Raw genomic sequence first — 25688 nt, forward strand, 5'->3', positions numbered from 1 at the left:
GTGACGCCCACATATGGGGCTTCATATTGGCTCTTCCGGGTCTCCACAGAAAACCACAGGCTTTGTCCAGTAAATATTCAGTCTATGGTCCTCCTCATGTTTGTGTGAGTTCCCTCCAGGTGCTGTCATGTCCTTTCACTTCCACAGACATGCAGGTTGAGTGAATCGGACACTTTAAACTGACCGTAGGTCTAAGTGAGAGTGTGAATGTGTTTGTCTGTATGTGGCCCTGCGATGGACTGAGTGCCTGTACAGGGTGAACCACACTCTCACCTCTTACCCAATGACTGCTGGTATAGGCTCGGGCTCCCGTAACTGGAATAGGCCAGTGTGGAAAATGAACAATGGACCTTGGACCACGTTTTTCTGTATTTTCCCAATAATGGCTATCAGGAAAGACTAATGATTCATCAGATTATATGCAATTTTATTGGCTGTTATCATAATAAAGTATATTTTATTTATCAACTCATATTTCATAAATACTATGACTAACAAAACCTACTAAAGTAGTTAGCTATTCTTTTTTGGGGAGATTTAATACACTTCATTACTTTTAATTTAATACATTTATTAAAATATATGAAGTTTTATTGGTGGGGCAGGGGATTTGATATTGTTGGTTAGTAGTAGACAGATACATTCATGAGTCCATAACCTCCAGTTGCTCATGATACTATAAATAAATAAAATAAATCTGATAATTTTGTTATGTAGCTCATATCATGAGGATAAACTGATTAAAATCTGATCAATGTTGGAAGCAGCTTTATTTTGTTTTGCAATATCCCATCAACCCACTGGCCACTTGCTCAACACTGCCGTCTGCTGGACTTGTCTGGGTTTGTTGCAGGGAATAATCTTATTATCACATTGATGCATGATACAATTTAGGAGCGGATGCGGTTGAAGTAAAATGTAGTTTGAAATGACTGCGTTTCTTTCATTTCCAAAAGCGTTGGTGAGGTGATCACCAAGGCCACTGCTGCCTGTTTGAAAGTAACAGGCACAAAAAGAGGTAATTACTTAGAAAACATTTATTTATTTATTTATTTATCTCAAGCATGTCTTTAAGACATTTTTAGCCACAAACCTTGGTGGCTCCAGAGAGGGTTGAGGGAGTTGTACCCCCTCCAACCCCAGCATTTCTGCAGTTTTTTTAATAGTGATCAAAGGTGTAATTTTACCAATTTTTCAAAATACAATTCTAAATGAATTTGACTTTTCAAGGTCAACTCATGGTCAAAGGTCATGTGACCAATAAAAGGATGATACATTACTTCATATTAGGTTTTAATAGGAACCACAAGGTGTATCTAACCTCCAAACAGCCATTTTAAATATCCCCTACATGAGCACTGGGGGCAAACATTTTGACCTTGTCTTTTGACCTTGAATTTTTCCCACTGTTTCTCAAGATAAAACCATTTCATCATTTGCACACTATGTTTGGTACAAACTTGATCAAAAATGTTTGGGATTTTTTGTTCACATACACCCAGTCACACAAGACCAAAAACAATACACCACATGCAGTACCACAGTAAAAATATGCATAAATACAGCTGGGTGACCTCGGTTTCCTCTGAATGGCCCATGTGATATACTTCTCATCAGAACTGATATTCTTGTTGCACAATTGAAATGTACAAAAACACAAAGTGACAAATGGCATATCAGAACCTCCTTGAAAGTGGTCACTAGATACTTCCAATCATTCCCTTATAGACTCATTAAGTGGCTTTGGAGAGATGACTGCCAATGAAGTGTAACATTCTGGATTGTAAAGACGGTATTCACTAAAAAGCATTTGAATTCAGAGATGGAGACTTCAAATGCAGCACTGAATGAAAGAGCCTGGCGATGACAGAGACCACAAAAAAACCCGTATGATAATAATGATTTCATCTTGAGTATATCATTGTTTTAACTTCAACATTCATTTCATAAAAAAACAAACCCATCTCTTTTGACATGAGCTCAGCTGCCTTTATATAACAAACTTGCTTGCTCCGAGCCAAATTGCTGTATTGCAGCTTTATTTTCATCACCTCCACCAGGAGCGTGCGGTACTACAGTGACTTGATTGGCTTTGCACTGCTGTTCACACCCTCAAGGTAACTGTTTTATCTGTTTGCAAAACAATGATAGAATTAGTGCCAAAGGACACTAAAAACCTGCTCTTTGTTTTGGACCTCCACTGTGAACAAATTACAGTTTGATTAAGACTATGTTAATCAAACACAGTGGAAAATAAATTCAGTATCTGGCGCAGGACTCAGAATGAAATGATACATACGATACACGGTAAACATAGAAGAATGCATTGTCGTGCATACAGTACCTGGAACTCTTTTATCGCCTGACAAGTCCCACGTAAGTGGGCATCACCTCAAATATGGAAAGTAACCTGAGTTCACTGATAATGCAGAAAGGCAGAGGAATACAAAAACAACATTCCCGTGCATAAACTCAAACATTCAACATTACTACGTACTACAGAGGAGGTGTGAGCTCCTTGAATGTGCCTTCTAGGCAGTGGCAGGCACAGTTCCGCTAATTATCAAAGCTAACTTTTGTTGTTAGCAGATTAGCTTTTTTAAATTTCAATTCAATTTCAATTTATTTTCATTTATATAGTGCCATATCACAACAGAGTTGCCTCAAGGCACTTCACACAAGTAAGGGCTAACCTTATTAACCTTCAGATCAGCAGTGGTAAGGAAAACTCCCTCTGAGGAAGAAACCTCAAGCAGACCAGACTCAAAGGGGTGACCCTCTGCTTGGGCCATGCTACAGACATAAATTACAGAACAATTCACAAAACGAATATACAGGATATGCTGTTGGTGCACAGGACAGGAGGGTCAGCACAAATACCACACCCATCTCTGGATGGAGCTGCACTATAACAGAGAGAAAAAACAGTATCAGGCATCAGAAAGACAAGAAATACAGTATAAGCTGGCAGCATTAAACAACAAAAAACAAAGGAAATACTAAGGTGATCGCCAGCCACTACCCCTAAGCTTCACCAAAAGACCTAAAATTTAGGTAAACTTGAGGTCCTTTTCAGCTAACTTCATAAACCATCAGCGGACCAATTAGCTTCCAATAAATTTAATTGTGATAACTTTTAAACCCCTAACATTTTTTTACATAGTAATGGTAAAAAACATTTATGAACCTTGTTGGCTCCTGTCTGCTATGTATTTTGCAGCAGTGATGCAGCTGAGAGGAGCTGTAGCAACCTGGCCGCCAGGATGCTACAAAAAAAAAAAATCATTTCCCTTTACAGCATACAGCAGTTCAGCCACGAGGCTGAAGTCCTCAAAAGGAAAGCAGGTTTGACTTATGGTTTTAATTTATAAACCAAATTAATCTGGATAGTTTAACTACATCAATGTCAAGTCTGTCATTTGTACAAAATGAAAATATAACACATATCATTTAATTTTAAAATAATGCACTAATTCTGAAGTTTTGAACATTAACACACACAAATGCCAAAATGCATTATGGGTAAACTGAGCCTCCACTCATCACTGATTGGCTGATTCGTTATAGACCATAGAAGTAGAGAGATAGAATGCCAACTCCTGATCTCAGGGGCTGAGGTTGTGCCACGGATGCGTGAGAGGAATTTGGGTTCTTCACTCCCAGTCTTTTTCTCTGCAGCCAGTGCTTCGTTCACAGGTATTATAAACTCCAATATTCTGCTGGGAATCGATGATATCAAACATCAAAGAATAAGGCTAAAGGTTTTAATCTGATTAATTTACTGAGCCTTACATTTTGTAGCTGCCCCGATTATCGCTCACAAAGTCACGCTGTTCTCAAAATAAAAATGCTTCACCTGTGCCTCACTGTTATTGCTGTGAAGGTTTGGACACAACCGGTTAGGTTGAAAGATCAAGATATAACCCATGTATTCCACACATCGGGAACTGTTCAGCTAAAATATATAAAATATAGATCTTGCAATCGATTAGCAACAAGGCAAGTTTAAAAAAAGACAATTAAAGTTAAGTTTATTCAGTCAGCTAAGGGAAGAGGATCACGCCACCTTTTTAATTTATTTGTATTTTTTAATGTGATTTCTGGTCCAAAAGACGAGGTTATCTTCTAGTCCATTATTTTCTTGTCCAAAACGTGGTGCTAAATTTGTCGTCTAAACTTCTACAGGGATACACTTGCTATTTATTTTAATTTATTGAGATCTTATTGTTCTGTGTTCAGTTTATACTTTTTTTATTTTATTGTTATCCCAGTGTAAATTGTGTGTATGTGTGTGTGTGTGTGTGTATATATATATATATATATATATATATGTGTATATATATATATTACACACTTATTGCTACTAAAATAATTGATGAGATTATAATGTCTTTGCAATTTTTGCATGTTTAATCGAGCTCCTCAGTGTTATCAAGTTTTAGCCTCACATGGACCACAATGGAAATAAGCGTTTGTTTTATTGTGTCATCTGTGTATCATTGATATAGTCACCTTTCTGTGTTTATATTGATTTTACAAAATTAATTCAATCAGTTCTATAAATACTGATAACTCAGCCACATGGGGTGTGCAGCCAGTACATTCTGAGTGCCGGTCCCAAGCCCGGATAAATGAGGAGGGATGCATCAGGACGGGCATCCGGCGTAAAACAAGCCAACCCAACTATGCAGACTCAGAATCGAATTCCCATACCGGATCGGTCGCGGCCCGGGTTAACAACGTCCGCCACCGGTGCTATTGCCCAACAGGGTGCCGGTGGAAATTGGGCTACTGCTGGGCGAAGACGACGAAGAAGAGGAGGAAAATGTTGCCACGAACAGCGGGAGAAGAAGAAAACTAGAAGGGTGGAAATGAGAGTGGGGACTTTGAATGTTGGTAGTATGACTGGTAAAGGGAGAGAGCTGGCTGATATGATGGAGAGGAGAAAGGTAGACATATTGTGTGTGCAAGAGACCAAGTGGAAGGGAAGTAAGAGCAGGAGCATCGGCGGTGGGTACAAGTTGTTGTACCATGGTGAGGACAGGAAGAGAAATGGTGTTGGGGTCATTTTAAAGGAAGCGTATGTTAAAAGTGTGTTGGAGGTTAAGCGAGTGTCTGACAGGGTGATGAGTGTGAAGTTGGAAATTGAAGGGGTGATGATGAATATCATCAGTGCATATGCCCCACAGGTAGGTTGTGAGATGAAGGAGAAAGAAGATTTCTGGAGTGTGTTAGATGAGGTGGTGGAGAGTGTGCCCAAGCATGAAAGAGTGGTGATAGGAGCAGACTTCAATGGGCATGTTGGTGAAGGGAACAGAGGTGATGAGGAAGTAATGGGTAGATATGGTATCAAGGATAGGAATGGGGAAGGACAGATGGTAGTTGATTTTGCAAAAAGGATGGAAATGGCTGTGGTGAATACCTACTTTAAGAAAAGGGAGGAGCACAGGGGAACATATAAGAGTGGAGGAAGGTGCACACAGGTGGACTACATTCTTTATAGGAGATGCAAGCTAAAAGAAATCACAGACTGTAAGGTGGTAGCAGGAGAGAGTGTCACTAGACAGCATAGGATGGTTGTTTGTAGGATGACTTTACAGGTAAAGAAGAAGAAGAGAGTGAGAGCTCAACAAAGGATCAGATGGTGGAAGCTGAAGGAGGAAGACTGTTGTGTGAAATTTAGCGAGCAGGTGAGAGAAGCACTAGTTGGAGGGGAAGCAATTTTGGACAACTGGAAAAGTACTGCAGATGTGGTGAGGGAGACAGCTAGGGCAGTACTGGGTATGACATCTGGACAGTGGAAGGAAGACAAGAAGACTTGGTGGTGGAATGAAGAGGTCCAGGAAAGCATAAGGAGAAAGAGGTTGGCGAAAAAGTTTTGGGATAGTCGGAGAGATGAAGAAAGTAGACAGGAGTACAAGGAGATGCGGCGTAAGGCGAGAAGAGAAGCGGCAAAAGCAAAGGAAAAGGCATATTGCGAGCTGTACAAGAAGTTGAATAGTAAGGAAGGAGAAAAGGACTTGTACCGATTGGCCAGACAAAGGGACAGAGCTGGAAAGGATGTGCAGCAGGTTAGGGTGGTAAAAGATGCACATGGTAATGTGCTGACAAGTGAGGAGTGTGTGCTGAGAAGGTGGAGGGAATATTTTGAAGAGTTGATGAATAAAGAAAATGAGCGAGAGAAAAGGCTGGATGATGTGGTGAGAGTAAATCAGGAAGTAAAAGAGATTAGCAAGGAAGAAGTGAGGGCTGCTATGAAGAGGATGAAGAGTGGAAAGGCAGTTGGTCCAGATGATATTCCAATGGAGGCATGGAAATGTCTAGGAGAGATGGCAGTAGAGTTTCTAACCAGATTGTTTAATAAAATCTTGGAAAGTGAGAGGATGCCTGAGGAGTGGAGACGAAGTGTGCTGGTTCCTATTTTCAAGAACAAGGGTGATGTGCAGAGCTGCAGTAACTACAGAGGCATAAAGAGTAGTAGAAGCTAGGCTTAGAAAACAGGTGAAGATTTGTGAGCAGCAATATGGTTTCATGCCGAGAAAGAGCACTACAGATGCAATGTTTGCTCTGAGAATACTGTTGGAAAAGTACAGAGGACAGAAAGAGTTACATTGTGTGTTTGTGGACTTAGAAAAAGCTTATGATAGGGTGCCAAGAGAAGAGTTGTGGCATTGTATGAGGAAGTCTGGAGTGGCAGAGAAGTATGTTAGGGTAGTGCAGGACATGTACAAGAATAGTGTGACAGCGTGTGAGATGCGCAGTCGGAATGACAGACTCATTCAAGGTGGAGGTGGGATTACACCAAGGATCAGCTCTGAGTATGCTTTGGAGAGAAGGGGAATGAAAGTCAGTAGAAGCAAGACTGAGTACATGTGTGTGAATGAGAGGGAGCCCAGTGGAATAGTGCAGTTACAAGGAGTAGAAGTGGTGAAAGTAGATGAGTTTAAATATTTGGGGTCAACTGTGGAGAATGTGGTAGAGAGGTGAAGAAGAGAGTGCAGGCAGGGTGGAGTGGGTGGAGAAAGGTGGCAGGAGTGATTTGAAGAATATCAGCAAGAGTGAAGGGGAAAGTTTACAAAACAGTAGTGAGACCAGCTATGTTGTATGGTTTAGAGACAGTGGCACTAACAAAAAGACAGGAGGCAGAGCTGGAGGTGGCAGAGCTGAAGATGTTGAGATTCTCTTTGGGAGTGACAAGAATGGACAAGATTAGGAATGAACATATCAGAGGGACAGCTCAGGTGGGACGGTTTGGAGACAAAGTCAGAGAGGCAAGATTGAGATGGTTTGGACATGTGCAGAGGAGGGACCCAGGGTATATAGGGAGAAGGATGCTGAGGATGGAGCCACCAGGCAGGAGGAGAAGAGGGAGACCAAAGAGGAGGTTCATGGATGTGCTGAGAGAGGACATGCAGGTGGTTGGTGTGACAGAGGAAGATACAGAGGACAGGGTGAGATGGAAACGATTGATCTGCTGTGGCGACCCCTAACGGGAACAGCCGAAAGACAAAGAAGAAGAGTTCTATAAATACTGATGATTTTTGTTTTACTATAAATACTATTTTATCTGAGGGAACAAGACTGTCCACACTGCCAAACTGAGAACTGCTCAACTCAGCATCCAGGAGTCAGCTGGTGGTCTCCTGTCACCTGTGTCATTGTCAGCCGCCGTCTGGTAGCATGCCACCTGTAAGGCCTCGCGGTTGATCACAGATATCCTGGACCTCTTCATGATGCAAGAACTAGCAATGTGCACAGTTGCGAAACTACAAAACGTTCATGTCAATTTAAATCACCTAATATACAAACCCGCTGGGCTTGCTGGTGATTTTTCCACAGTTTTGGCAGGTTGATGGAAACTGAAGGTAGGTGTCAGGTCATTCATGATGGATCTCATATTTTCTTTGATTTGTATGGACTGAAATAAATGATGCATATTTCATCATTTTGACTGTGTGATACCTCAGTGATATCAAAATAATATGACTGAAAATAAAATGTGAATTGTTCAGCAAAAGAATGTTGTTCTTTATATATATATATATATATATATATATATATATATATATATATATATATATACACTCAACAAAAATATAAACGCAACACTTTTGGTTTTGCTCCCATTTTGTATGAGATGAACTCAAAGATCTAAAACTTTTTCCACATACACAATATCACCATTTCCCTCAAATATTGTTCACAAACCAGTCTAAATCTGTGATAGTGAGCACTTCTCTTTTGCTGAGATAATCCATCCCACCTCACAGGAGTGCCATATCAAGATGCTGATTAGACACCATGATTAGTGCACAGGTGTGCCTTAGACTGCCCACAATAAAAGGCCACTCTGAAAGGTGCAGTTTTATCACAGAGCACAATGCCACAGATGTCGCAAGATTTGAGGGAGCATGCAATTGGCATGCTGACAGCAGGAATGTCAACCAGAGCTGTTGCTCGTGTATTGAATGTTCATTTCTCTACCATAAGCCATCTCCAAAGGCGTTTCAGAGAATTTGGCAGTACATCCAACCAGCCTCACAACCGCAGACCATGTGTAACCACACCAGCCCAGGACCTCCACATCCAGCATGTTCACCTCCAAGATCATCTGAGACCAGCCACTCGGACAGCTGCTGAAACAGTCGGTTTGCATAACCAAAGAATTTCTGCACAAACTGTCAGAAACCGTCTCAGGGAAGCTCATCTGCATGCTCGTCGTCCTCATCGGGGTCTCGACCTGACTCCAGTTCGTCGTCATAACCGACTTGAGTGGGCAAATGCTCACATTCGCTGGTGTTTGGCACGTTGGAGAGGTGTTCTCTTCACGGATGGCAGACAGCATGTGTGGCGTCGTGTGGGTGAGCGGTTTTCTGATGTCAATGTTGTGGATCGAGTGGCCCATGGTGGCGGTGGGGTTATGGTATGGGCAGGCATCTGTTATGGATGAAGAACACAGGTGCATTTTATTGATGGCATTTTGAATGCACAGAGATACCGTGACGAGATCCTGAGGCCCATTGTTGTGCCATACATCCAAGAACATCACCTCATGTTGCAGCAGGATAATGCACGGCCCCATGTTGCAAGGATCTGTACACAATTCTTGGAAGCTGAAAATGTCCCAGTTCTTGCATGGCCGGCATACTCACCGGACATGTCACCCATTGAGCATGTTTGGGATGCTCTGGACCGGCGTATAGGACAGCGTGTACCAGTTCCTGCCAATATCTGGCAACTTCGCACAGCCATTGAAGAGGAGTGGACCAACATACCATAGGCCACAACTGACAACCTGATCAACTCTATGTGAAGGAGATGTGTTGCACTGCAGGAGGCAAATGGTGGTCACACCAGATACTGACTGGTATCCCCCCACAATAAAACAAAACTGCACCTTTCAGAGTGGCCTTTTATTGTGGGCAGTCTAAGGCACACCTGTGCACTGAAAGTTTTAGATCTTTGAGTTCATCTCATACAAAATGGGAGCAAAACCAAAAGTGTTGCGTTTATATTTTTGTTGAGTGTATATACGAGGTCTATTAGAAATGTATCCGACCTTATTATTTTTTTCAAAAACCATATGGATTTGATTCATATGTTTTTACATCAGCCAAGCTTGAACCTTCGTGCGCATGCGTGAGTTTTTCCACGCCTGTTGGTTGCGTCATTCGCCTGTGGGCAGGCTTTGAGTGAGCACTGGTCCACCCCTCTCGTCGTTGTTTCATTGCGAGGAAATGGCGGAATGATTTGGGCTTTTTTTCCATCAGACTTTTTTCAGAAACTGTTAGAGACAAGCAGCTGGAAACCATTCGAAAAATTTAACTGGCTTTCGGTGAAAATTTTACGGGCTTCACAGAGAATAAGGACTGTTACTACAGCTTTAAGGACGCCCACAATGGCGCACGGCGCGTCACGCTCCGTGCCGCCATCGAGAGGCAGAAAACACCACATCATCTCAAAGCCTGTCCACATATATATATAATTTTTTTTTTCAGGTAATTTTTTTTCCAAAATAGACTTTTATGATTGAGAGGTCACTCTCACATTTTTGAGGTACAAATATGCAGATATGACTCAAGAAATATTTTATATTTAGTGGGAACTTTGTGGAACAGCCTCCATCATCATGTGGTAAAATTTAATGCTCCAAGTGTTATTACTTCAAAGGAATACTGTGACTATTTTATGGTGTGTGATTTTTATTGATTGACAATTTTATTATGGTGTTTGATGACTTTTACTGTGCTATTTATGAGTTTTATACAGTTATATTTACATATTATATATTTATATTTATACAGTTATATATAGCAGTGTTCTATGCATTTTGACCCATTTGCTGGATGGCAGTGTGAATGAGGCCCGGTTATATCACACGGTTGTTGCTGAATCACAACTTAACAAACAGAATTTTCAGTTTTGCAAATGCCTTTTTTTTTTTTACAAATGAAAAAAAGTCATAAATTACAAATACACATGTATTTGAAAAAACCAACACACATGTTAACTTGTGTCTTGGTTTTTACATATAATGAATCAACCAATCAGTGATGAGCGGAGGCTCAGTTTACCCATAATGCATTTTGGCATCTGTGTGTGTTAATGTTCAAAACTTCAGAATTAGTGTATTATTTTAAAGTTGAAAGAGATGTGTTATATTTTCACTTTGTACAAATGACAGACTTGACATTAATGTAGTTAAACTATCCGGATTAATTTGGTTTATAAATCAAAGCCATAAGTCAAACATGCTTTCCTTTTCAGGATGTCTACCGCTGCATGCTGTGAATGGAAAATGTCTCTTACAGCAGTGGGCAGAGTGTGCAAAGACTGAAGCGCTGGCTCGGTGGTTGTGTTTGGTTTGTGATTGTCTCTGATTCTAGAAGCGTCGGCAGTGCTAAAACTCAAAACTGGCTTGTCAGTAGCTGAGAGTGTACCGGAGACAATACTGAAAGTTAGTAATACTGAAGCTAGATTTAGTGTTATAAAAGGTAACTTTTCAGTTAGCTGATTAGTGGTTATCAAAGCTAGTTTTTGGTTAGCTGTGCCCACTACTCCTTCTAGGTCATTTATTTATTATCATATCCAAGGAGGCTGTTTGGTTCAACATGTTTTTAGTTTGTTTGCATTATATCTCAGTAAGACTGATGGGTTTCAGTTACTGTAAATATAAGGGACACAAAGGCTTTGCAGCAAGGCCTTGATCTTTAAGTGGAAGCAGATTTAGGATGATTTTTATTTCACATTTTTATAGCTTCTCCACTTGATTTCAAATTATTTGAATTTTGGTGAAACAGTGCCACCAACTGCAGTCCAGTTGAGGACAGAAAAAAGAGGACAGGTGGCACTTGGGAGACGTTTATCTATGGAGGTGCTGTAATTTATTGGGTGCACTTAGCCCTTCTTAAACCAATGTGAAATAAACGCACAATAATACACCAAAAAAGAAAAAAAGAAGAAGAAAACAAAACACTAAATGAAAAACATGAACAAAATGTGCTGACTGTTGTAGAGACATTCGCTTAGCTTGACAGTAAGGCCGATGTCTGGATTGTCGGCTGCTGAGCTCGAGAGACACCTGGGAGTTTTTTGAGTCATGAAGTTGTGGAAAGAGGTGTTTGGCCATGTCGATATCTTTGCAGGAGAATGAAGATCCCAATCTTTGGGGTCCTGGTGTTTTGTGTCTTAACGATATGGTTGTGAAAGTTGGACACTAATCAGTGACGCTTGAATATCTTTGATACGAGGTCTCTTTGGAAGATCCTTGGAAAGCACTGGAATGACTTCTAAGATGAGAATGATGACATTTTGGCCAAACAGTGTTTTTCTCCAAGCAGGATCCAGCACTCAGGAGCATCAGTGGTGATGGCACCAGAGGCTGGAGACACCTAAGGGGATGACCACATATCACCTATTTGCACCCGATAGATGTTTTCTTTCAAGAGGTGAGGATGGGCTTGTTGTCTGCCTGGGTGGTTGCCATCCAGGACCCAAGGTAGTTCTGGGGACATTGTGGCACCAACACATTTTCCCAGACCTTACCTGAGCTGCTGAGTCTGGTGAAGCTTGCAGACATTGAGGGGCTAATTAAGTTAACAAGCTATTGTGTCTAGATAGATAGATAGATAACATACTGCAAATTCTAAACATATTGCACTGTGTACAAATGTTACAATAGCATTTCTTTAGAAAGGCTAAAAATGTGCCTTCTCTCATCTTTCTCTGAGAGCTACTGGCAAAATTGTAAATAAATGAGCAAAGATAATGCCCAACAGTTTGGTCCAACAATCAATGTGTGCATTGATGAACTAAGTTCATAATAGAGACTAAAATTTTAAGTTGTAATAGAGACTAAATTAGTGTCAATAAAATGTAAAATGGCAATCAGATGAACCACAAGATCTGTTTACTGTACCTTGATCTTCAATGTCCAGATTCTTGATCATCCACTGAACAATATCAGAACCTAGAATGAGAGAAATCACAAATATATGACTCACCAACAGGGCAGTGATTATATTCATAGCATGCACTACATATAGATGCAAATGAAGGGAGAACCCTGTGACTTCCCTCATTACAGTGCACACATATTTCTCTCACACTGCACCATTTTAGTATTAAAAAGACCATCCATTTCCAAATATCCTTTTCTGTTGCACCCCCCACCTATACTCCTTCAGTATAAATGACCATAGACGTTGACATATCTATTATATAGAATAACAACACAATTTGACTGAGTCTTGCATTTCTAATCGTTTTGATGAATAAGCAGGTGCATCTTGTCAGACATTTTCAACTGCCAGAAGCTAAAATTGAGATAAGAATTGTTATGAAGAAAACTGTTCAATTTAATCGATGTGACTTTTTGTATATACGAGGTCTGTTAGAAAAGTATCCAACCTTATTAATTTTTTCAAAAACCATATGGATTTGAATCACGTGTGATTACATCAGACATGCTTGAACCCTCGTGGGCATGCGAGAGTTTTTTCACGCCTGTCGGTTACGTCATTCGCCTGTGGGCAGTCTTTGAGTGAGGAGTGGCCCACCCTCTCGTCGTTTTTTCATTGTTTAGGAATGGCTCAGAGACTGCTGCTTTGTTTGATCAAAATTTTTTCAAAACTGTAAGGCACAACTGAGTGGACACCATTCGATAAATTCAGCTGGTTTTCTGTAAAAATTTTAACGGCAGATGAGAGATTTTGGTCCGGTAGTGTCGCTTTAAGGACGGTCCACGGCACCTGACGGTGATCTGCGCTTCGAGGCGGCAGCGTCTCGCTGTTTCAAGTTGAAAACTTCCACATTTCAGGCTCTGTTGACCCAGTAAGTCGTCAGAGAACAGAGAACTTTCAGAAGAAGTCGGCATGAGGAGTTTATTCGGACATTCCATTGTTAACGGACATTTTGTAATGAAAGAACGTGCGGGCAGAGTCGCATGTCGGGTCGGACCCGACCGCGGGGGGTCGCGACAGGAAAAACACCTCCGTTGGAAACCTTAACGGACAAGTTGGAACATGCCCAAGCTGTTAAACAATTTCTCAGTTACTCACTTGTTGAAAGCCATCAAAAGCCGCCTGAATTTTACAAATGGTTTTCAACACGGAGATGTTTTTCCTGTCGCGTCGCACACAGATTCGCTGAGTCGTTTCCATGACGACTCAACGAATCTGTGTGTGAATTTGCGCGCACGTCTTTCATTAAAAAATGTCCTTAAACAGTGGAATGTCCGCATAAAGTCCTCATGCCGGCCTCTTGTGAATCTTCTCTGTTCTCTCACGACATCCTGGGTGAATTAAGCCTTAAATTAGGATGTTTTCAGGTCGAAACAGGCCGACGACGGCGCCTGGAAGCGCTGTGCGACGTCCCGCTCTGTGGGAAGTCCTTACAGCGACAGAAACACCCCATAATCTCTCATCAGCCATTAAACTTTTCACCGAAAACCAGCTAAATTTCTCGAATAGTGTCCACTCAAATATTCCTCACAGGTCCAGAAAAATTTTGATAAAGCAACGCGCGCCGTCTCGAGCAGAGTGTGAAACAAAGGAATTCAGCCGAGAGGGCGGGACCACATCTCACTCAAGGCCTGCCCACAGGGAAATGACATCACCGACACGCATGAAAAAACTCACACATGCGCACGAGGGTTCAAGCATGATTGGTGTAATCGCACGTCATTCAAATCCATATAGTTAAAAAAAAATAATAGACCTTGTACATGCACGTACATTTTGGCAATTTATACAGTGCATACAGAAAGTATTCATAGTGCTGCACTTATTCCACATTATGCTACAACCTTATTCCAACATAGATGAAATTCATTTTTTTCCTCAAAATTCTGCACACAATACCCCATAATATGTGAAAAAAAAAATTTTTTTAGATTTTTGCAAATTTATTAGAAATAATAACAATAAAAACCTAAGAAATCACCTGTACGTAAGTATTCACAGCCTTTGCCATGAAGCTCAAAATTGAGATAAAGTGCATCCTGTTTCCACTGATCATTCTTGAGATGTTTCTTACAGCTTAAGTGGAGTCCACATGGGGTAAATTCAGTTGATTAAACATGATTTGGAAAGGCGCACACCTGTCTGCATATAAGGTCCCATAGTTGACCGTGCATCTCAGAACACAAACCAAGCATGAAGTCAAAGGAGTTGCCTGTGGACGTCTGAGACAGGATTGTCTCAAGGCACAAATCTGGAGAAGGGTACAGAAACATTTCTGCTGCTTTGAAGGTCCCAATGAGCACAGTGGCCTCCTTCATCAGCTCCACCAGGACTTTTCCTAGAACTGGCCACCCGTCTAAACTGAGCGATCGGGGGAGAAGGGCCTTAGTCATGGAGGTATTTAACCCGGTGGTCACTCTGAGCTCCAGTATTCTGTTCTATGGAGAGAGGAGAACCTTCCAGAAGGACAACCATCTCTGCCTGTATGGTAGAGTCGCCAGACAGAAGTCACTCCTTAATAAAAGGCACATGGCACGCCGCCTGGAGTTTGCCAAAAGGCACCTGAAGGACTCTCAGACCATGAGAAACAAAATTTTTTGGTGTGAATGCCAGGAGTCATGTTTGGAGGAAACCATCCCTACAGTGAAGCATGGTGGTGGCAGCATCATGCTGTGGGGATGTTTTTCAGCGGCAGGAACTGGGAGAATAGTCAGGATTGAGGGAAAGAATGCAGCAATGTACAGAGACATCCTGGATGAAAACCGCGCTTTTGACCTCAGACTGGGGTGACGGGTCATCTTTCAACAGAAGAATGACCCTAAGCTGGCTTCAGGACAACTCTGTGAATGTCCCAGCCCAGTTTCACTTTTTTTGTTTGTGCTCCCGTCATGAAATGAGTCAAATTTGCGTGACATGTTTTTGTTTTAACTCACTAATACTAACCCTACTCCTACCCCCATCCCTAACCTTAACCATAACCTAATCCTTCTCCTTCCCCCCACCCGACTCCCCCCACTTCACTTTTAATTTTGTGCAGCCATCATGGAATGAATTAGAATGAATTCATGCTGCCATGATGAAAATGAGGCACTTTTCGTCACAATATCACAAACCAACAGATTAATGTATATTTTGTGCTGCTGAATCACGACTTGCCGTGAGACTGGGTTGGAATGTCCTTGAGTGTCCCAGCCAGAGCCCAGACCTGAATCCCATTGAACATCTCTGGAGAGATCTGAAAATGGTTGTGCACCGACGCTCTCCATCCAACCTGATGGAGCTTGAGAGGTGCTGCAAAGAGGAATGGACAAAACTGCCCAAAGATAAGTGCACCAAGCTTGTGGCATCATATTCAAGAAGACCTGAGGCTGCTGCCAAAGGTACAAGGTATTGACCAAAGTGTGTGAATACAGTAAAACATCTCTCTCACTGCATAAAAACACGACGGAAAATTTGAAAAAGGTTAACGCGCACATCAGCGTCATTGCATGGCCAAAAATCTGGAGAAGCATGAATCAGGGTTTAGGATTTCAAGGTACCACTCCAGATCAAACTTAGAAAAAGGGACTCGACCAAATGTAATCTTTTTAATGCACATAATGCACTTATTTAATAAAGGCATTTATTTTTTCAGATGAAGTTTTAACCCAGTCATTAAATGAGGCAGGTCCTGATTCAAACTCAGGCATTTAATCAAGGGAACACGTAAGCCTAATTGGTGCTGAAGATTCCCTGTAGCTCGTTCAGCGCCTCCTGGCTGAAACTCATCCACTACATATATAACAGATTTTGTCCATTTTATACATATAACAGATTTTTTCTGTTTTTACATATAATGGATTTTGATTATAACGGACAAAACGCGCTGGTCCACCTGAATCCATTATATGCAAGCTTTACTGTACTTATGTACATGTGACTTGTTAGTTTTTTATTTTTAATAAATTTGCAAACATTTGTCATGTTGTCATTATGGGGTGTTGTGAGTACAATTTTGATGAAAGAAATTAATTTACTCCATTTTGGAATAAGGCTGTAACAGAACAAAATGTGGAAAAAGTGAAGTGCTGTGAATACTTTCTGGATGGACCGTATCCTCAATCTGACAATATAACCTTTTCATTTTCACATCTCAGAAAAATGTCATTACAGCGCCCTCTGCCTCGGAGGTATTTTCACACCCTGCAGTGACATTTGCACAATGACTAAGTATAGCTTCCAAACTATTATTACCGTTTGTCATGCTGACAGGTGAGTGTGTGATAATGACAGTCCACAGAAGGGAGGGGAAAAAATGTGAATCGACTACTCGAGGGAATTCAGGCATGAAGACAGCCCCTGTGGCTGTTTGTCGCTTATTCTTCCTGTCTGTCCGTCCGCCAGTTTCTTCGCATTCACACTAACACACTCGCAATGAGGCAGCCCCATAGCCAGATGAGATTTTCTGTGTATTAATATAATTAAAACCGACCTCATTCTTTCTCAAAGTTGCCCCACTTTGGAGGAGAGAGCTGAAATGAGATGTGTTAAGTGTTTCTCTGACAAGAATGTTGTCGAATTGATTAATACTGTGTCACCAGATTTAGCTGATAATGTCCAAAACACTAGAAAATAAGCATTTACTACAAAATAAAGTACTTGGAAGAGCAATATAAACATGCTCACTGAATAACAGCATTAATTTAATGTGAATCTTAATTACTTTATGATTTCATTTTCAACAATATTACAGCTGTTATCAGGGTTCAAAACATCCTGATTGCAATTGTACCAATGCACACTGGTTGGACGTTTGTTCTAAGATGATGCTTTTTTATTAAAAAATAAATTAATTAAATACAGGAGCATAATCACAATTACTATTATCATGATGCATTTCTCTCTTAAACAGCTAAAAAACTAGAGCAGGTAGTTTAGAGGTAAATGGATTGCATTTACCTATATAATGCTTTTTCATCACAATCAGAAGTTCAAAGTGCTTTACAGTGATGCCTCACATACACACGCCCCGATGTCAGGGTGCGGCCATGCAAGGCGGTTAACTGCACACTGGCAGCAATTTGGGATTAAAGTCTTCACTCAAAGACCCTAAGTGATTTACCGCTCTAATGAGAATTTGAACTGTGGCTCCTCTGGATACGAGCCCACTGCTTTAATTACTAGACCATCACCTTCACAGCAGGATAAGGAGTTTGGCTACCAATATGCAGACCTGGGTTCATTTTCCTTTCATGCCTGTCTGTGCCCTTTGACAAGACACTTCATCTGCAGTTTCCCAATCCACCTAACTATAATAGGGTACTGGTCTTGGCTGGGGAAGTAACCTGCCTCAGACTGGTGTCCCATTCAGACTCTCATCTCCTTCATGCTATAGAATCTGGGGATAACCATGGGCACCAAAAGGCCTCAAGGCCTATGTAGGACTTAAGTACTGCATTGGCCCAAAAATAAGATGGCCCTGATTCTAAGACAACCTCCCTTATCAAGACATAGTTTCAGAAAAATACTTTCTGAAGACCAAATATTTCAAATGAATGCTTTTAATTGAAAATATATTAATAATAACAATAATAATAATTAATAATAAAAGCACACTGTATACAAAAAGCATTGGTGCAATAAACAGTGCAAAGATGCCTTGTTCCCTATTCATTAACTTGCAGAAAACGGTTATAATATGACTATTTTTCAAATTATTATTACAAGTTATATTTTTGTTGTTGAGGTAGGTATGTGTCTGAATGCCCTTGTATTTTAGGAATTTATTTCATCTTTTTGTGACCTGGCTTGACACTGGTACTACAAACACGCCCACACAAATGCTCTGTATTGGTCTTGGCGTTGCACACAGTAGGAGGGCAACTGGGTTCTTTGAATACAACTGCTTCTGCATCAGTTACCCTTTATACGAGCAAAGCGATCGTCACTGTTTGCCTAACGTCACTGCAGCTAAAGTTAGCTGCTTAAATCTATATTTGTATGTGCTGGTTCTCACTGACAACCTTTAATGAATCAATGACCCATCTTGGCTGCTGTTGTCCAAAGAGCCTGGACACGTCACCAGTAGTGACAAGCGAAGCTGGTATTGTTGGTGCCCTGAGGCAAAATCCGGCAAAACGGAGGCTTGTGCACAGTTTGTAAAACAAAGCAAAAGCCTGAGCATTACACCAAGAATTTTTATTCGTAAACAGATGGGCTTTTTTATGGATTTGGATCATGTATTAATCTGTAGTTTTAAAACATCAACACGACTAAAGACAAGGGCTCAAGATAAATATAAAAAGCTGCCTTAATGGCAAGGAGAACTGGACAGCTGATATTTTTCTACAGTTTTCGTCCTGACAGACGTTATTTGCGCCCCAGTTATCCTTGTCCATAGGGTGAAAGAAAGCCTCATTGCTCCTCCCTCTTCTGTCAGATCTACGTTTGTGCAGAAGTATGCTCATCCCCCTTTGACTCCACATGTCAAAATGTTTTACTGCTGAGAAACATCTCTGAACTTACTGTAAGCTAATGATATTCGCTGTCTCAATGCACATTTGTAGAATAGAATAGAATAGAATAATTCTTTATTGTCCACCGATGTGGAAAATTGTCTTTGGCTCACCAGCACAAAAAAAGACAAAAAAAAAAAACAGTCATAAAACATTCATACAAACACACGAATAAAACAAAAATAAGATACATAAAATACATGGAAGTAAAAGAAGAAATAGAATAAGACCTAGTAAGATAAATAAAACGTACAGTAAGATCTAATAAAATCAAATAAAACAGAAGTAAAGCAGTTCAGGTTTAATTTGTGGAGTGGTCACTTTTTTGAGTTCATTATGGTGACGGCATTTGGTATAAAAGATTTTTTGAAAGAACCTTTGGCCAGAGGAGCTCTGTAGAGCCTCCCAGACTTCAAGAGCTCAAACTGACAGGACAGAGGATGAGAGCTGTCTGGCAGGACTCTCTCAGCTTTCCTCCTCATCCTGTCAGTGTAAATGTGGGCCAGAGTCTTCTGGGGTTTTCCCACAATTTTCCCCACCATTTTTACAATTCTATTTAATTTGTCCTTACATTTACAACTCAAGTGACCAAACCAAACACAAAGATGAAATGTTAAAATACTCTCAATATGTGCAGAATACACAAGCTCTAAAATATGCAGATTAACACCAAGACAACTCAATCTTCTGAGAAGACTGAGTCGCTGTGAACATTTCTTAAAGATAAAATCAGTGTTTTCAAAGAAGCTCAAGTGACTATCAAGAACTGTACCAAGATATTTCAAAGTTTCAACCGTTTCAACAAGCTGGCCATCGAGTGAAACTGGCTGCACGGTCAGTTCTTGCTTTGTGGGAAAAATGTTTTAGTTGTAGTTGTACTGTTGCTGTGTTTGAGTTTGTAATTACTGCTGCAAACAAATTGCCCCACGGGGACAATAAAGAAACCTTGAACCTTGAACCTAAGCACACTCTGTCTCAGACTGATGATTCATTAATTTATTTCTTCTGCTCTGCTATCGACTGTCTTAGCAACACATCTGAGATTGATTTGTTTTATTGCATTTTGCATTTGTATTTTATGCATGCAGGTGTCATTTTACTGGAAAACACTTTGTCTGTTGCAATATCAAGACCTTCTTGACATTCTGTTGTGCTGGTATTAAATGCAAAATATGCAACTCTGCAGTATATTTAGTGTTTTTGTTTAAAAAGTACAGAAGACTGCGATCGTCACTGCTGGAGAAATCAGTGTTGCCAGATCAGTTCATCAGATGAACTCAAAGATCTAAAACTTTTTCCACATATACAATATCACCATTTCTCTCAAATATTGTTCACAAACCAGTCTAAATCTGTGATAGTGAGCACTTCTCCTTTGCTGAGATAATCCATCCCACCTCACAGGTGTGCCATATCAAGATGCTGATTAGACACCATGATTAGTGCACAGGTGTGCCTTAGACTGTCCACAATAAAAGGCCACTCTGAAAGGTACAGTTTTATCACACAGCACAATGCCACAGATGTCGTAAGATTTGAGGGAGCGTGCAATTGGCATGCTGACAGCAGGAATGTCAACCAGAGCTGTTGCTCGTGTATTGAATGTTCATTTCTCTACCATAAGCCGTCTCCAAAGGCATTTCAGAGAATTTGGCAGTACATCCAACCAGCCTCACAACCGCAGACCACGTGTAACCACACCAGCCCAGGACCTCCACATCCAGCATGTTCACCTCCAAGATCGTCTGAGACCAGCCACTCGGACAGCTGCTGAAACAATCGGTTTGCATAACCAAAGAATTTCTGCACAGACTGTCAGAAACCGTCTCAGGGAAGCTCATCTGCATGCTCGTCGTCCTCATCGGGGTCTCGACCTGACTCCAGTTCGTCGTCGTAACCGACTTGAGTGGGCAAATGGTCACATTCGCTGGCGTTTGGCACCTTGGAGAGGTGTTCTCTTCACGGATGATGCGAAGGCCACAATTGACAACCTGATCAACTCTATGCGAAGGAGATGTGTTGCACTGCATGAGGGAGGCAAATGGTGGTCACACCAGATACTGACTGGTATCCCCCCAATAAAACAAAACTGCACCTTTCAGAGTGGCCTTTTATTGTAGGCAGTCTAAGGCACACCTGTGCACTAATCATGGTGTCTAATCAGCATCTTGATATGGCACACCTGTGAGGTGGGATGGATTATCTCAGCAAAGGAGAAGTGCTCACTATCACAGATTTCGACTGGTTTGTGAACAATATTTGAGGGAAATGGTGATATTGTGTATGTGGAAAAAGTTTTAGATCTTTGAGTTCATCTCATACAAAATGGGAGCAAAACCAAAAGTGTTGCGTTTATATTTTTGTTGAGTATATGTAAAAGGCGATCATAATTTGAGCGTAATTGGAGCAATTTATTCATTTTTTTAATCAGAATTGCGTTTTATTGCCAATTAAGTATTCACATACAAGGAATTTTCTTTGAATCAACACTAAATACGGACAATACAAAAAGGTAATCTCATGAATTACATATGTACAGAAAGTCAACCTGAGTGATGAGTATTATATGCAGAAATGTGTAAATAAAATTGGTGTAGTAGTAGATGATGGGTGAAGAGAAGAATGTTTAAAAACTGAAAGGTGTGCAAATATACAAAAATGGGCTAAAGATGGTATTGGAACATAATTTATAATCCAAAAACCATAGGCTTTTTCAAGAATCTTAATAGCGAGAGGAATATTTTGGTATGGCTGTCAGCAACAACTTCTTTTGTCTGCTTAGAGCTTTGACATGAATCTGCATGCTTATTTTCCAGTGGATGCCCTTCATCGTGCAGCACCACATACAGTATACCTGGAGAATGAGGCACAGTTGGCACTGAACCAGGGACCTTCTGCTTGGGAGGAAAAGCACGCAAATCGCTTGTGTCAGTGTGCTGCCCTAGATGTGTCTTTTGGCTACTCCCATTTTTGTTCTGGGTCACCACAGTAGATCAGTGAGACTGGGGTAATTAGAAATTTCACAACTGTACACACACGTCACCACTGTCACATGACCCTTTAAAGTGAATCAGAAAAAAATCTGATATTATTAGTGTTCTGGTTCGTAGGAGTCAGAATTTTATATTTATGATTGTTGCCAATATTTAACATGTATTTCACACAGATTTCACAAGTGACAGCACCGGCCCCTCCAATGCTCACACACTGTATTATTATTTATTTTATTTATTTATTACCCTGCTGCAGATGTTGTGCCCCCCCCCCCCCAATGGACTTTTGGGGGGGGGGGGGGGCAATTCTGTTGCAATTCCAGATCCAGGTGTGGATCCAGGATTTTTTCCTTCTTCACTTTTATTTCTATTGTGGGAGTGGGTATTTTTCTGCGGTGTGAAATAATGTATGGACGTCAGACATGCGCGCATATGGTCTACGGGTTGAAAAGCGAGGGTGGTTTAGCATAGTGCAAGTGTGCGTATTCATTCAGCATTCATCCTGCACATCACTGCAGCCAGACTGCAGACTGTACTTGCCCTCATTTACATATTTTTCAATTTTGTTGTTATATAACTGGGCCAGTGTGAATATTGATTTCATTAACAGCTCATAAGTACTACTGCTTAACCAGTGACCGAAAAGAATAAATTGTGTGCAGCAGCCGCACAATCAAATCACTGCTTCATAATCACAAGTTGTCTGACAAGATAAACATGTTTTACTAACAGCTGTACAATACTGCATGAGTGACTATAGTGAGCCAACTTAAATGATGAAATATAGTTGGTGTTTCATGATAAACATCTGCATTATTGTTATTTTTAGGGCCCGAGTGACGACAAAGTCGTCCTACGAGGACCCTGTTGTATTTGTTTATAGGACTTTTTCAAATCCAAATTTCGGCCGTTTTTTCCCATGCTCAAAAACTCACCAAACTTTGCAAAGTCGTCCGGCTGGATCTGAAATTCAATATTTTGTGGGTTGCGCACATGCTCCCAGCAAAATGGCGCCCCCTCAAAATTTTCAAAAGACCCTCACCATTATTATTATTTTTTTCATAGCCTCATGAAACTTGGTACAAATATTTACCATGCTGGGGCGCACAAAAAAGTCTCTTAACGTCGTGGTTAAATGTCAACAGGAAGTCAGCTATTTTGATTTGACGTTTTGATTTTGAGGTCATTTTTGCCATTTTTGGCCATTTCCACTACTTACATTTCGTCAAATTTGATACACATCATCATGACCCCATGCTGATCAAAAGTTATCAAAAGAATTTCTGTAGGTCAAAAGGCGTGGCCGCTAGGGTTTGTCAAACTTTGCCTAATGTTTCGGAGCACGCCGTTTCACTTCGAACGGCTGTCACGCCAACATACTTCATCGTAGATCCTTCAAACTTGCTGGGCCTGATGAGGGCTCCACCCTGAACGTCTGCATATATTAACTTCCCACCTAATGCATAGTGCCTCCCGGTGGTAACAGGAAATGTCCTATTTATACTTTAACAGGTACTGATGCCACATAGTTAACCCCATCGACTTCATTCCACTTCTAAAACATGCAGAACCAGTTGGTGAACGTACATGATGATCGGCATGAAGCTACGAGTCATGGCGTCCATATGGCGGCGTGTCGAATATCGATCCTTCGCCATGAAATTCCGTGCTTCTTTTTGATGGCTTAAATTTTGTCATATCATCATGAAAATTGATACACAGGTCAATAATGACATCCTCTTACATGTGATAGGGGCCTCGCCCATGGGCAGAGCAAAATGCCTCTATAGTGCCCCCTTGCAACTATCAAAACCCCCTCCCCATAGGGTTTTTTTTTTTTTTTTTTTTTTTTTTTTTTGGAGTAGGGAGATGAAAATTGGTCCATGTGTGACTTGCATAGACATACAAAAAAATCACTTGCACTATTGGTCTACTCCAAACAGGAAGTCGACCATTTTGAAATGTGTCATTTTGGCGTCATTTCCACACATTGTATTTGAATGAACTCCTCCTAGGAATTTTGTCCAATGCACTTCAAATTTTTTTCAGATCATCCAGAGACGATACAGATCAAACTTTATTAAAAGCTTTTTTCTATGTCAATGGGTGTGGACGCTATGGTGCCACCATTTTGACCCTTTGCCATGGAACATCAAGTCATGATAACGCCTTCATGCTTTGTCTGACTGACTTGAAACTTCACATGTGTGATGAGGGTCAGCCCCTGAACAGAAATTGCACTGGCCCGGGAAAGCGGTGGCGCGGGGACAAGAGGACCCGTATGTGATTGCTTGCAGTCCTAGTTATTACTGTTACCCCACCAAGGAGGTTTGGTACCACCCTTGCCACACACACTCGCACACACTCATCTTCAACCGCTTAGTCCAATTAAGGGTCGCAGAGGGCTGGAGCCTATCCCAGCAGTCAAAGAGCATGAGGCGGGGTACACCCAGGACAGGATGCCAGTCTGTCACAGAGCGACAAACAAACACAGTCACACCCATTTGCACACCTACGAACAATTTAAAGATTCCAATCCACCTAACCCGCATGTCTTTGGATGTGGGAGGAAACCGGAGCACCTGGAGGAAACCCACGCAAACACGGGGAGAACATGCAAACTCCACATAGAATGGCCATAGGTGGAACTGAACCCATGACCTTCTCGCTGTGAGGCAATAGTGCTTACCACTAATACACCGTGCTGCCCCCACCCTTGCCAGTTATTTATTAATTTTTTTAAACAGTATTGTGGAAAAACTGATGTAGATTATTAAAAATGTTCATAATATTATTAAATTTTTTTTTTTTTACTTCTAATATTATAATATTTTGGTGCTATTCCATATTCAGCAGTGGGTCCAGGAAATTAGTTTCACTTTTATCTCAGTGGTGAGGTGAAGCATATCTCTACACTGCAACAACTTTCTTCCGACGTAACATATGAACCTCAAACACTGGTACATGTGGTCTAAGCATTGATATACTGAAGGAGTTTGGGTTAACACGGCAGAACAACCTGTTGCAACATGGCACAATAACCCACTGGAATGCTCAGCTAGTTAATATTCCCTCTGCAGAGGAGGTTCTTTTTTCGTTCATGTCTGTTCATGGGTTTGCCAGCAGGATATCTAAAAAAATCATGAATCAGTTTCAGTAAAATTCAGTGAGGAGTTTAGATTTTGGGCCAAGAATCCAATTCAAGGGGAAAATACTGCCTTCAATCGCCAATCAGTGGCAAGTAATAGTAGCTCAATGACTGAAGGTAACCACAAATCTAAATAGTAATTGTTGCAACTGAAATATTGATTTAAGCGACTTTTATCTTTTATTGTCTTGTTGATTTATTTTGTTCTTGTTTTTAACTAAATATAATTAATTCCTTTTATTGTACAGCACTTTGGGGCAGTGTTGACTGTTTGTAAATGTGCTTTATAAATCAACCCGACCTTGACCTTGACCTTGACTGAGTAAAATAAAATGGCTAATAGTAAATGGTAATAGTGTGTAACTGTAAGGGCCCCTTCACACATAACACGAAAGACGCAGAAACCGGAAGAAAATTTGCGAACCAAAAATGAAATGGGGAACCGTGAAACATTCCACCTACTGCGACACATGTGCGATACACACATACACCACGTGTTGAGGGGGGAGCCGGCACTCTGGCACACCACATGTGTGTTGCTAGATTACACCACACTCATGTGGCACTTAGACACTTTTCACAGACAGCTTGA

The 25688-nt window shown here is 40.9% G+C and overlaps 1 protein-coding gene across 1 annotated transcript in view; it reads right to left on the reverse strand.

Moving 5' to 3' along the window:
* The window catches only part of LOC117523161 (regulator of G-protein signaling 7), a 212956-nt gene that overhangs the window by 83256 nt on the left and 104012 nt on the right, over window positions 1-25688 (reverse strand). Inside the window, exon 4 of the mRNA XM_034184598.1 lies at window positions 12419-12469. Within this exon, the coding sequence (XP_034040489.1) occupies window positions 12419-12469 (51 nt within the window). The remainder of the gene's footprint in view (window positions 1-12418; window positions 12470-25688) is intronic.

The sequence above is a fragment of the Thalassophryne amazonica genome, chromosome 13 (genome assembly GCF_902500255.1).
Source record: "Thalassophryne amazonica chromosome 13, fThaAma1.1, whole genome shotgun sequence".
Classification (NCBI taxonomy): Eukaryota; Metazoa; Chordata; class Actinopteri; order Batrachoidiformes; family Batrachoididae; genus Thalassophryne; species Thalassophryne amazonica.